This window comes from Pocillopora verrucosa, chromosome 3 (genome assembly GCF_036669915.1).
Source record: "Pocillopora verrucosa isolate sample1 chromosome 3, ASM3666991v2, whole genome shotgun sequence".
In the NCBI taxonomy this organism is placed as follows: Eukaryota; Metazoa; Cnidaria; class Anthozoa; order Scleractinia; family Pocilloporidae; genus Pocillopora; species Pocillopora verrucosa.
This window is the reverse complement of record NC_089314.1, coordinates 8,066,890-8,081,040: the sequence shown is the minus strand read 5'-3', so window position 1 is coordinate 8,081,040 and position 14,151 is coordinate 8,066,890. Positions and strand designations below refer to the sequence as shown.

At 38.4% G+C, this 14,151-nt stretch overlaps 2 protein-coding genes and 1 pseudogene across 2 annotated transcripts; all 3 read right to left on the bottom strand.

The window, feature by feature from the left end:
* Positions 1-1,941, bottom strand: LOC131770370 (uncharacterized; annotated as a pseudogene).
* Positions 1,942-4,737: 2,796 nt separating this feature from the next.
* Positions 4,738-5,954, bottom strand: LOC131770368 (uncharacterized). The gene is made up of 2 exons (XM_059086076.2): positions 5,631-5,954; positions 4,738-5,394 (listed from the first exon to the last, which is right to left on the bottom strand). Exons 1-2 carry the CDS (start codon positions 5,952-5,954, stop codon positions 4,738-4,740), a joined length of 981 nt encoding a protein of 326 aa, XP_058942059.2.
* Positions 5,955-9,473: 3,519 nt separating this feature from the next.
* LOC131788591 (uncharacterized) lies at positions 9,474-14,151 on the bottom strand. The gene is made up of 3 exons (XM_059105673.2): positions 13,999-14,151; positions 10,872-11,066; positions 9,474-10,646 (listed from the first exon to the last, which is right to left on the bottom strand). The coding sequence occupies exons 1-3, from the start codon at positions 14,125-14,127 to the stop codon at positions 9,990-9,992; spliced, it is 981 nt and encodes a 326-aa protein (XP_058961656.1). The 5' UTR covers positions 14,128-14,151; the 3' UTR covers positions 9,474-9,989.

The window sequence follows — 14,151 nt, the reverse complement described above, 5'->3', positions numbered from 1 at the left end:
TTAAACCAAACCAAACCAATAGCTGTTTGTGGCAGAGCTACTTGATGTACACCGGAAGTTAGGATTGTACACTTCATACCGACCAAAATTTTGCTCCCTATACCTGTCATTATCTTGAATGGACTCTAGTACTCTACCAAATTCGCAATGCTTTTTATAGCTTCGGTGGAATAAAATGTACCCAGCGGATTGATACTAAACCGCAGTGCACTTTTCATAGCTGTGTCCATAGAAATTCATGTAATCGAGGAGTTCACAAGTTTTATCACTCCTATAAGTCAACAAGTTGAAGTTTTTAAACTTTGCTCGAACGTAATCTCTATAGCCGACAACGCTCGCAGGATCGAAGCTGCAAATTATTCGCCAGTGTGTTGACTCAGATCTCAACCCTTTCATGCGGTCTAATTGAAGCCTCTACGTCTCCCAGTTGGGGACCTCTGGGCTCATTGGCTCATTTGTGAACAAATCCTGTCGAGTATAGGGTTTCCCACGTTCTGTAAGCTTTCTTTCTAGTGTTCAGGCCCAACCGGGCTCTGAGGTGAAGTCGCAGTAGACTTCAAACATATAACTGTTGTTGTCTTGGGTACAGAAATAGCCTGACGCAGGCTTAATGGTCGGCTATCTTGCCTCTTTGCAGCTGCGTGGCGTCTACCAAAATCACAAAAAAACTCAGAATGCAGAAGGGTTAAACTTCTACAAGCTCTAATAATTTCAAGCTTAATTAAGCTTTTCAAACATTGAAAGGTTATAGGAGTACTCCATACTTCTTCTTCTTCCGTTCATTCTAATCTTCTCTTCTTTCGTTTTAATCACGTGTGATGTAGATCGCGACGTTTCAACTGCATACTGCTAGTCTTCTTCAGGCAATGAGGTCGACTGGTCAGGCGTGATCTTATAAAGCATGATGCTCTGCTGTGATTAGTTGTCTTTCGACAGCTCTGATTGGTGCATTTCGATCCTTGCTGTTCACTCAGTGATTTGCTCCCTCGGCGGTCCGCTATCACACGGCTCTCCTGTTGTTGTGTTTTTTGATCCTGGGCATCCATGCTTCTGGAATTTCTATTCCCCTATCCCTGTTGATGTTGTTAGGGTGAAGTCTTATATGAATTGCTTCTTTGACCCTGCGCGTGTAGTAATAAGGGTCACGATCAATAAACTTTACTTCGTTCCAGAGTGGCTTAAGTCCGGTGTTGTGGGCATGCTCTGAAACGGTGGAGGTCTCGGTACGGGCGAGTCGAATGTCTCGATCGTGCTCCTTAATTCTGTCTTGCATAGGTCTTCCAGTCTCTCCGATGTGCACCGTGCCGCATTCACAGGGAATCCTGTAATCTACGCCATCTTTTTTAGCCGGGTCGACAGCGTATTTTGGTCGCACTAACTAAGATCTTAGCGTAGTCTCCGACTTGAAAACAGCGCGTACGCCTTGTTGGTTTTTGCTACGAGACGTTTGGCGCTCGTAAAGGCACTTAACAATATCGCGTTTTAAGAGAACCTGACGGCCGCCTCACCACCAGGGTATACAGGAAGCCCACGCACACCGATCAATACTTATCGTATGATTCGCACCACCCTCAATCAGTAAAAAGGTAAGTAAGGTAGAGTAACAAGAGCCCATTTAGGATTTTGTTGTCCATATTGTTGTGAAGGCGATCAATAAGATCAGTAACAGCAAGCTCGCAAGAGCGAGGTCATTTTCAGTACGAAAGTTATAAAATGAATTGTGAACATGACGATCTAGAATCTTAGAGAGAGTAGCAAGAACAGAAATCGGTCGATAATTAGAGCGGTCAAATAGAGAACTGCCTTTAAATAGAGGTGATACTTTAGCCTTTTTCCAAAGATCAGGAAAATAACCCAATGAGAGGCTAAGGTTAAAAATTGTTTTCAGAGAAGACGCGATAGAAGGAGCCAATAATTTCAGAAAATGCCTACCAAGTCCATCTAGGTCTACGGCTTTTCCAGCGGGTAGATGACGAAGACTATCAAGAACAAAGACAGATGTAATTGGAAGTATGGTAAAAGAAGCTCCCAATAGAAGCTTGGACCTAACTAAGTCCTTCAGATAATCCCAGTTGGGAGTCGTACTTTCGTTTTTCTTAAGCACAACTGAGGAAGCAATATTGACAAAGTGAGCATTGAACAAGTTAGCAATATCAATGTGACTGTCATAAATTGTTCCATCAACCAATTGATGGTTTGGAAGATTGGAGCTTTGTGAAGGAGCTAAGTTGCGGATTATTTTCCATAAGTTGCAATTAATGGAGTTACGATAGAAATCACGCTTAGCTTTCCGTATTAAATAGATAACTTGATTGCGCGCCAGACGATATGCTCGCCAATGCAATTCGGTATTATCGGTATTATACCGAATTGCTTGCCTATGTAAGTTTTTACGCTGTTTGATCGCAGAGCTTATTGTAGCAGAAAAACCATTCAGGTCGGTGTTGAATTTTAACTCGACGTGTCTTCAAAGGCATGTGCATGCCAAGTACATTGTTAAATAAACAATACCATTGTCCTAATGCTTTATTAGGATCATTAAACATTTCTAATGATCAAGGTTTTACCGGCAAATAATGAGCAAAACTAAAGAAAGATAGTTTCGTCGTGTCAAGAGCTTGGAAGAAAGAAAAAATTATAAGTTCTCAAAAGAAATCGAGTCCCCGACCCTCGGAATTCAGCGCTTTGATGTTCCGATGCGCGGAATCCGAAGGTCTGAGTTTGAATTTCTCATGAGAACTCAGAATTTTTCTTTGTTTCTCTCTCGAGACAAGACAAAAAACATCTTTCTCTCCTTGACTACCGAACTCAAAATTTACCATCTTCCTTATTCGTAGTGCAAAACTTTTTTAATTAATAACCTAAACTTGCAATGTTTTGCCGCAAGGTTTTCTGCATATCCTTCACTCTGCTCTATGTTGCTTTTGTTTTAGTACTTGACAAAATGCTAATATTTTAAAGGTATTTCAAGAAGGACTCAGCTCTTTCTTTTATGGTTTCTTGTTTGCCTTCTTTTCCACCGTTTAACTTACATACACCATGGTCGGACTCTGACATTTGGTTGTCGTATGATCAACAGGACGTAAGAGACAAGCATCTGTGAGCACAGGAGAGAATTCCACCACGAGTGAACAACGGCTTAATCACCTGGCCGATCAGAGGGAATCAAAAGACTCCATGAAACGCCCACAATAGACCTCGTTGCCATAGCAATAGTATGAAAAGAGAACGTAAACGAGGACAGTGCTTTTTGAGAACATGTGGGTATTCCGTAAACAACTTTTTATTACTTACATCATTTCCATCTCGTAGATGAAACACTCTCCGAGACGAAGGATATTTTCCTCAGCAAAAAGGAACATATCTCATATTTCACCTGAGACCTGTAGCGGAAGAACATTGCAGAAGGTACCTGGTGGCAGCGAGAAAAAGACAGAACAACTTGGAAGAACCTGATTATAGAGCCTGAACTCTTCATGAAGCAGTCACTGTCGAGTCGATAGACTGCATACTATTGAAAGAACTGACAGCTGCCTTTTGATGGTAGACTGGCCAAAGTATATGTCTTCATGGAAAGATTTCAAATGGAATTGTAGTGTGTTTTTCGAATCTTTTTCAAATCTAGAATAGACTCTGACGAGTTTGAATCTGAGGGGAAGTTAGAGAATTTGGTGAGGGGAAAACGATTTTGGCTCGAGTTAGCACGAGGTTCGAGTTAGCCTTGGTTCGAGTCATCGGGATTCGACTGTATTCAACAAAAGGAAAGATGAAATATACAAAGTTGTGTTGTTTAACTTGAGCCAAAAAAATTGTTTTTTCACATTAGTTTATTAATATCACTCTAATTTTAATGACAGAAACGCACGATATTTACAAAGCGGACAATGCTAAACTAACACAAGCTACGATATAATTGTTATGAAGTATTTAGTTAGTCAGTTAGTTGATCAGCTCAGTATGATTTAGTCATTAATTTATAATAAGAATATATTTACCGCATGGATTCGAATTCCGAACTTATTTAAGTTTAAGCGCTAACTGTAGCGGTAATTTTTTAGATTGTGAAAGCCTCGTCTAACTTCTACGGGCGGACGTGCTTAGTTTGTCTACTGACCTTGATCTGGTTCACACGAAAGTTCTTGTTTCGGCGAACGCAGTCAGTGGTTGAATCAGTTGATCGGAAGGATCATGATTAAGTACTTTATTTCGAAATTCTCGTAAAAGTTGTTTGATTTAGTGTTCTAAATACAAATTCTTTATATCCCAAGGTTAGCCAGTTGACCTGCCCGCCCGTATCTATCAAAAGTGAATACAAACTGAAGCATATTTGTTATACTATTTATTACTCTACGTTAGTTAAACAATACCACTGATAACGTTGCGTTACTAACAAAACAACTACAATTACATTATACCTCAAATCATGTTACTTCTGATAAGTTACGCTACTTAAATAGTTACCTTCTTTGCAGTACTTTATTTATGGAGGCTACTTACTCTAGATTTCAATCATTATATCAGGCATCGTAAGAAAAACAACAACAACAAAACAGAAGACATCTCAGACAACATTTACATCACAGCGCTTATTTCTTTAAAATACAATAATCAGCAAGTTATCGTTCTTCTTTGCTGTGTTTCAAATTAAAATGGTTTTTTTGGGTGTGACCGGTCTCATCAGAAAAGAAAGAAAGAAATATGAGAACTGGAAAACCCAGTCAGTCAGTAAGAAGGTGGTCAAACTCTTAAACCAAACCAATAATTGGTTGTGGCAGAGCTACTTGATGTACACCGGAAGTTAGGATTGTACACTTCATACCGACCAAAATTTTGCTCGCTATACCTGTCATTATCTTGAATGGACCCTGGTGCTCTACCAAATTCGCAATTATTTTGATAGCTTCGGTGGACTAAAATGTACCCATCGGATTGATACCAAACCGCGGTGCACTTTTCACAGCTGTGTCCATGGACATTGATGTAATCGACGAGTTCACAAGTTTTATCACCCCTATAAGTCAACAAGTCGAAGTTTTTAAACTTTGCTCGAACGTAATCTCTATAGTCGACAACGCTCGCAGGATCGAAGCTGCAAGTTATTCGCCAGTATGTTGACTTAGATCTCAATCCTTTCATGCGATCTAATTGAAGCCTGTACGCCTCCCAGTTGGGAACCTCTGGGCTCATTGGCTCATTTGCAAACAAAGCCTGTCGGGTAAAAGGTTTGCCAACGTTCCGTAAGCTTTCTGACATAACTAGTGTCCAGGCCCAACCAGGTTCTGAGGTGAAGTCGCAGTAGACTTTAAACATATCACCGTTGTTGTCTTGGATACAGAAAAAGCCTGATACAGGGTTAATGGTTAGCTCTCTTGCCTCTTTGCAGCTGCGTGGTGCCTACAAAAATTAAAAAAACTCAGAATGCAGAAGGGCTAAACTTCTACGAGCTCTAACAAGTCCAAGCTTCATCGAGCCTTTCAAACATTGAAAGGTTGTTTTAGGAGTACTCCACTTTCTCTCTCCCATTCATTCTACTTTTCTCTTCTTTCGTTTATGTACCTATGCTGGAAAATGCTGAGATTCTAAAGTTATATAAAGAAGGATAAACAGAGATGGAAACACAGCTACGTTACCTTTCTCAGCCGTGCGAAAACATAACCAACTTTTTCCACCAAGTTTTCCTGAACGCCCTCTTTTCCGCCGTTTAACTCACAAACGCCATAGTCGGACTCTGACATTTGGTAGTTGTATGATGAACATGACGGAAGAGACAAACATCTGTGAGCACAGGAGAGAATTCCACCGCGAGCGAACAACGACTTGATCACCTGGCCGATCAGAACACGGTTGTATAAGAGGGAATCAAAGGACTCCCTGAAACGCCCACAGTAAAACTCGTTACCATAGCCATAGTAAGAAAAGAGAAAGTAAAGGAGAACAGCGCTTTTTGACAACATTTTGGTTAAAATCTCGAAGCAACTCAACGGCTAGATAAGAGTTGGGCTACTTGTTTGACTTGTATGAATGTTAGCGTACAATGCATTTATCACCAAGGTCATGAGCTAAAAATGTTAAAGCAATAAAATATTAATTTGCTCATCTTTGTCTATTTACTTTTCTCAATTAAGTTAAAGAAAAATTAAGAGAGAGTTATTTCATTACAGTGAGTTGGTTTTTACAAAAACTTTGAAAAATGTTTATTTCAACATCATTAACACAGATGGGTATTTCATCAACAAAGTTTCATGACTTATACATAAGTAATATGCTCGCTGTGACTTAGAAATTAGCGTTTGAAGGGAAATTTCTTTTGCTAAAGAGACTTTCTAGAAGCAGAAGCATATATCTTACGCCTTTTTGGAAAAGTAATAGCGAAGAGACCCAGTTTTCTACCCACGGTAATGAGCTTGTGTACGCGCAAAGATCGGGGATTGATGCAGCGAAGTCCACCTCCGAGCACAGTTCAGTCATAATTCCATATTCACAGTTAATTAATGACTGCATAGAGTGTTTTCAGTAGGTTCTTCTATCAAAAGACTTTTAAACAGTGGGCACTTTGATTTCAAGTTCGGAATTAAGCTCGCTTATTAATAATACAAAGGCTTATGTAAAGTCTCAGCGGGTCCAGAAATATTCACTATTGATGCAAGACCGTGCTGTGCCAATTAAAATAGCGTTATCTTTCAGAAACTTTCTAGTGAAACAACTGATTTTTTTTTTCACGAGAAAACTAGCCCGTTGAATGTTTAATTTTTTACGCTTTTTGTTTTGCTGTCGTTTGTACAAAAAAAAAAAATTTTGCTTAGGGTTAGGCTTCAAAAAATAGGGAGATAATTGTGTCCGAGACAATGTTAGCCTTCCGAGAACAAAACCTGCTACGGCCCCGACAAAGGAGGCAAACAGTAATTTCAAAAAATTGAAAAGTGGAAAGTTAATGTGATGGTGACCTTCAAGGACAATGAGTTAAAAATGTTAAAGCAATAAAATATTAATTAACTCAAGGAGGGAGGAGGAGGGAACGAAGACAAAAGGCAAAAATAAAAATAATTTTTTATGCTTCTGGTGTAATCTATAGACAATCACGGATCACATCTATGACGGCGTAATGTGACTGACCTGTTACGGCACCTGGTAGATTCTACACATGGATTGCGCCATGTTTCTAATTGTCGAATGGGAATTTCGATTTTCTGAAGTGTACACTTCTTTACCGATTAAAATCGCAAACATGTGAGTTACAACAAGAAGTATCCGCACCGAACGCTTGAAATAATTTTACCTGCGTCCACTGGTGAGATATCGAGAAATTCCACATCTACGTGCACCCAGGTAATATTCTCTATGTAAAACTGCTGTAAAATTGCATGTTGATCGAAATATATTATAATACCGACCGAAAAAGAAGGTGCTCTGCCGTAAGGAAACGAGTTAAAACATTTGGGGCGAACTGGTAAAGGATGGGGCGCACCCTTTATATTTCTGGGAGCGAAATAACATAGGTTGTAGGGGGCGACCTTACAATGGGGTAAAGTCTCCATAAAATGTTTTAAGTTCGCCACAAACAATCAATCTTTTAACCCAAACAGTGTCAGCATCTAGTTTATCCTTATAGTATCACTCCCGATAAAAAAATAAAATTAAGATCACAAGCATAAAGGAAATGATCAACATCTTCTCTTTGTCAGTTCTGCAGGAAATGAGTAGAGAATATTAAGGAGAAAACGCAATCAAAAAATTAGGGCGTGAAGACCGCCTCGACTATCCTAGGTATGGGTTAAAAATAACTGAAACCACAATGGTTTTTATTTGAGTTTATTCATTTAATTTGTCAGTCACTCCGTTAGTCTTACAATATCTCTGCGGTGGCTAATTTATATCATCAACGCAGTCGATAAAACCGAATTATCAATGTTTATCATTTCTTTGGTTAACTTATTACTTATTGATTACTCAATTTATTACATTCATTTTGGAATCAGTGGTGATTTCTACAAATCCACGAAGAATTTCCACGTTTGAATACTTTTATTATTGATCACTCAATTCATTACATCCATTTTGAAATCACTGGTAAAAACCACGGAATACTTTGCGATACAAAACCTTGCTGTGCCAAAACAACACACGTTGGAGTATTTTTGAAACAATAAACTGCGCCGAGGATTTTAGTCTCGGTATGAAAGATTTAGAAGGGTTATAATTGAAAACTGTGCTAGATAATAGGTCGATACCACTTGTATAACGTATTCTGTGTATACCTCACTTTCATCCTTGCACATCGAAATTTAAACTTTCGATCCACGGCAAAGGGTTGCTATATTAATGATTTTCATACACTTTGTGCTAAATTAAAAATAAGCTGCGGTTTGAAAATCAAGTGAAGAACCGCCAAAGTAGTGTATACAGGAGGCATGAGTTCGAATGTCGAAGCCTGACGATTTTTCATGCTTCTTTTCTACAATTGCCAAAATTGTAGCTCAGCTGTTAGAGGCATTGCTCCACTTGGTTAATGATATTTTTTTAACGGAAACTTCCGAAGAGCGTACATGTTGGTTTTAGAATAAAAACAAGAAGGGACGATGAATGAGAGGGAAAAATAAAGAGGTTTAACGAAGCTAAGGCGAGATATGACGGTCGAACTACGAACTGCTGGGCATGTACTCGACACCAGTCCCGAATAAACCGGGAAGCAAAATGTTTTTGTGCGTGCCCACTTCGTGTCCGCTCGACATTATTCCCGCTTTTCAATGTTGATTTCAAAGAAAATATTCAGATATCCCATCCCACCAAACCTCATCCTTGCCCCCACTTAAAAAAAAAACACGAACAAAAGCTATTCAAAATCATTTGAGACAGCGTTAATTTTTATTTAAAGTAAAGCTGTTTTCAGCTCAAGCTATAGTCTAAGATTCCATGTTGCAGTGCTTCTGTTCAACTGATCACAGATGACTTCAAGGTGCGGTAAAGACAAAAAATACCATATTAGGCGCTGCCGACTGTTTCACAAATTAGCTCTTGGATGAGTAGCAAGTCTGTTGATTATTGTTTCTTATAAGCCTGGGTTCTTCTTCTCTGCTTTGCTAGGGGAAATAAAAACAGTTGGAAGCTAAGAGCACGTCAACAAGGTAACTATGAATGTTATCATTTGTGTATGATACTTTAAAAGCTTGATAGGGAATTAGTGACATTATTTTTGCCATATTTTTATGCTCAAGTCTCCTATACCGCAAGTTAATGCATATTATATCTTAGTAACTGTTCTGTTTCATCTATTTGTTTATTTATTTCTGATAATTCTCATGAAATTCATCTTTTCAAAAATGGTCACGTCGGAAATGATAGCCGATCAAAACACAATATTCAACCCACAAAAAGAACAGATATGCAAAGCTTTGTGGCTTATCTTAGGCCTAATAAAATATTAAGTTTTTCAAATTTTTAAATTTTTATTGTTTATTAATACTCCAACGAAAGAAACAATATTTTTAAAGCTAACAATACAAAACTAGTACTATTTATGACTCAAGGCAATGCTTATGAGTTCGTTCCCTTACTTACAAATAATTAATATTTGATAATAATAGTAATAATTTATTGACTTCTGAGGCGCAAATTCTAAGTATATTACAATACTGTGTATATTACAATACTAATTATTACTCCACGTTAGTTATACAATGCTATACGGATTACTTTCCGTTATTATCAAAACAACTAGTTATATTAGACTTCCAATAGCGTTACTTCTGGTAATATGAATTTCGTAACCTTATTAAATAATTACATTTTTGGCAGTACTTTGCGTAACTTATGAAATCTACTTACTCTGATTTTTAATCATCATATCAACAAGCATAGAAAAACAACAACAACAAGACATAAAAACAAAAGACTTTTACATCACTGATGTCACAGTGCTTTCTTTAAATGAAATAATCAGCAAGCTAGTTTATTTATATGTTTTTTTTCTCGTAAGAGCAATGAGAAAGAGTTCAAACTTGTGAACCAAACCAGTAGTTGGTTGTGGCAGAGCTATTTGATGTGCACCGGAAGTTAGGATTGTAAAATACATACCGACCAAAATTTTGCTCGCTATGAGTACCATTAACTTGAATGGACTCAGGTGCGCTACCAAATTCGCAAAGATTTTCATTGCTTTTGTGGGTTAAAATGAACTCACCGGCCTGATACCAAACTGCGGTGCAATTTTCACAGCTGTGATCATGGACATTGATGTAATCGACGAGTTCACAAGTTTTTTTACCCTTATAAGTCAACACGTCGAAGTTTTGAAACTTTGCTCGAACGTAATCTCTATAGTCGACAACGCTCGCAGGATCGAAGCTGCAAGTTATTCGCCAGTGTGTTGACTCAGATCTCAACCCTTTCATGCGGTCGAATTGAAGCCTGTACGCCTCCCAGTTGGGAACGTCTGGGCTCATTGGCTCATTTTTGAACAAACCCCGTTGGGTAAAAGGTCTGCCAACGTTCTGTAAGGTTTCTGACATAACTAGAGTCCAGGCCCAGCCGGGCTCTGAGGTGAAGTCGCAGTAGACTTTAAACTTATCACAGTTGTTGTCTTGGATATAGAAATAGCCTGATACAGGCCTACTAATCAGCTGTCTTGCCTCTGTGCAGCTGCGTGGCGGCTGCGGAAATAAAAAAATCGCAGAAGGGTTAAACTCCTACGAGCTCTAACAAGTCCTATCTCGAGTTTATCAAAGACCTCTTTGGGTTCTTCTACTCCTCTCTTCCTCCCTCCCGTTCACTTCACTCTTCTCTGATTTCGTTTTGGTGCTTTATTTATAAAAATACAACGATTCAGAAGAGATTTTAAGAAAGATAAACCAAGTTGGTAAACACAGCTGAGTTACCTTTCTCCGCCGTGCGAAAACATAGCCAGGTTTTTCCACCAAGTTTTCCTGATCGCCCTCTTTTCCGCCGTTTAACTCACAAACGCCATAGTCGGACTCTGACATTTGGTAGTTATATGATGAACATGACGGAAGAGACAAGCATCTGTGAGCACAGGAGAGAATTCCACCGCGAGTGAACAACGACTTGATCACCTGGCCGATCAGAACACGGTTGTATAAGAGGGAATCAAAGGACTCCCTGAAACGCTCACAATAATCCCCGTCACAATAGTAACAGTATGAAAAGAATATGCAAAGGAGAACGAAGGTTTTGGAGAACATTTTGGTTAAAATCTCGAAGCAACTCAACAGTTAGGCAAGGGTTGGGCTACTTCTGTGACTTGTACAAATGTTAGCGTACAATTAATGCATTTATCAACAAGGCCATAGATTAAAAATTTAAAAGCAATAAAATATTAATTTGCTCTTCTTTGTCTATTTCCTTTTCTCAATTAAGTTATGGAAAAATTTAAGGAGTAAGATAAAGTGAAGTAAAACTTAAATTACAGGGTAAGTAGCCCATTCAACTCCAAGGCTGGTCTCCATAGGGGCTCTGTATCTTAAAAAATTAATTTGTATGAAGAATTTTCATAAACTATCATATTCAAAGAGACTAATGAAAATATAACAATAGAATTTAAGAACTACATTAAGAGCTCAAAAAATACAATTCAAAATTACTTTTAGAGCCTAAAATATAATAAAACATCAAATTTATGATAAAAAGAAATGTCCTGCTCGGCGGCAGAACGTCTGAATGTTTTTCACTCTTCACAATGTTTATAGGGAGTTTCCTAAAAAACTTATGTTTTTTTATTAAGGTGATTTTTTTTTAACAAAAAATTTAATTAGTTGAAGAAAGATCTTTCCAGTAACCTTACTAATTCAGATAGGTGTTTAGTTACTGAAACATAATTTTCATATGTTAAATAAGACACTGGATGTGACTAAGTAATGTGCTTTTTAAGGAACATTTTTTCAGCAAAGATATTTTCTAAAATCATATATCTCAACATGAATTTATACATAATTTTTATGTGTGAGATAATACCCTTGCTCTGACTTAGTAATTCGCATTTGAAAGAAAATTTGTTTAACAAAAGAGTTCCCAAAAGCATGTATCTTACGCCTTTTTGGAAAGGTAATGGCGACGAGACCGAGTTTTCTACACTTAAACACTTAGACACTTAAAGTAAAAAGGAAATAGATTTTTTTTTCACGAGAATTCTAGCCGCTTAGGTTTCAATTTGTTTCTGTTTTCCTTTCGTTTGTATTTTTTTTTTGGTCAACATGTGAATCAACATAAGAATTTTCTCAGAGGAAAAAAAATGCAATGGAGTCGGAGACATTGTTGCGGTATATGGTTTTGTTAAGTCTCAGCAGGGGTTATAGGTTAAAGGTATTATAGGCGGGGGTTATACGGCACATGAAATAATATTGAAAGGCCTTCACTTTTGCGATACAAGACTAAAGAGAGCCATTCCCTATACTCTAATGGCACGAAAAGTCTTTTGCTAGAAGTTTGCATCCTACAAAATCGTGACACAAGGCATTGAGCCTTTTTTTTGTTTCCAAGCCTTAACATACTGAAAGCTTTCTTTGCCAACCTTTATTGTCTTCATTAAAGTGCCTATGACACGAAATTTTTGTTTTTGCATTTTATGGTCAACAGCTGTATTTAAGATTGGACATAATCGACCTTAGCGCCAAGTGAGTGCTCCGTGACAATTTTGTGCATTGAAAGTACGATTTGGTGGCCAAAAAGTGTCTCCATTAAGCGCGCTGCCAAAACGATCATGTTACACAGCTGTGACGTAGAAAACTGTGAAGAAAAGTCGGCAACTTTAGTGGAGAAAGGAGAAATCTAGATGAAAGGACGAACGTATTGCGTGGCCAAAGTGCCAAATGATGCTAGCTACAAGAATAATACACATACACCGGGTATTTCTATACATTACTTTCCAAAGGATGTGGCTGTTTGGCCAAAATGGACGCGGTTCGATCGTCGACGTCGAGGAGATTTTGCTCTTCAATGTCGTCGGCCTTATGTTCCGTACCGGCTTCATAGACGCCTGTTACGAACACTCATCATTGGTCAAATCAGGGAAAGATAACCAGTGAATTCAGCTAAAAAGATAATGCAGATTAAGGGACCTGTTCCCACGCCATACACGATCGTTCAACATTCTTTTCGAATGACATTTCGCAAGCGAAGAATGGTGAGATCTTTGTTGTTGTTTATTTCACGCGCTTGAGATGTACTTATACTCCTTGTCTTTCCACATGACTACATTTGCGCTTTTCTCATCGTATGAAAATCCTACCAATTGTAGTTTCCATCGTATTTTAATAACAGAAATACATTATTTGTAATGAAGTTCAAGCCTTTTCCTGAGCTGATACATATCCTGTTACGTGAACAGTGCGAAACCTCTGGCATAAACACAAGCTCGAAACGGCCGTGCATTCTCCTATCCTAGGTTTCCGAAGATCCAATCCCACGAGCCATCAATTTCCCCCTGCTCTCAAGAAACTAAAAGAAGCAACAGTAGCGATGTCATTGTAATAACAGCACTGCAACGAGATTAATAAAGAAACACAAATTTTATTGAATTAGATGGTAGCGAATCCAAGAGCTGTGTGAAGTTGTGTGAGCTGTGTGAATTCATAATACTGATGCCACTAGTGATGCACCACTGCAATACTGCAATGCTTAAACTAAAGAAGTTTTTCTCTATTAAAATCCCTATTTCAGATTAACTTGAATCAGATGGCTATAAACTCATTCGTTATCAGTTCGGTTTGACCAGCGCGACGGTAGCCTCGTGATACAGCTGATTCTTTCGTCAAAAGTTAGCTTTGGGTCAACAAAGGGAATTTCTCCACAGCAACGAAACTCTAGAGCGAAAACATAACCAGCTCTTTCCACCAAGTTTTCCTGATCGCCCTCTTTTCCGCCGTTTAACTCACAAACGCCATAGTCGGACTCTGACATTTGGTAGTTGTATGATGAACATGACGGAAGAGACAAGCATCTGTGAGCACAGGAGAGAATTCCACCACGAGTGAACAACCACTTAATCACCTGGCCGATCAGGACACGGTTGTAGAAAAGAGAATCAAAAGATTCAGTGTACTGCTGACAAGAACGTTCATGGGCATAGCAATAATATGAAAACAGAACAAAACAAATGATAATCTTTTTGGAGAACATTTTGGATGAAGCTGCGATGCGACC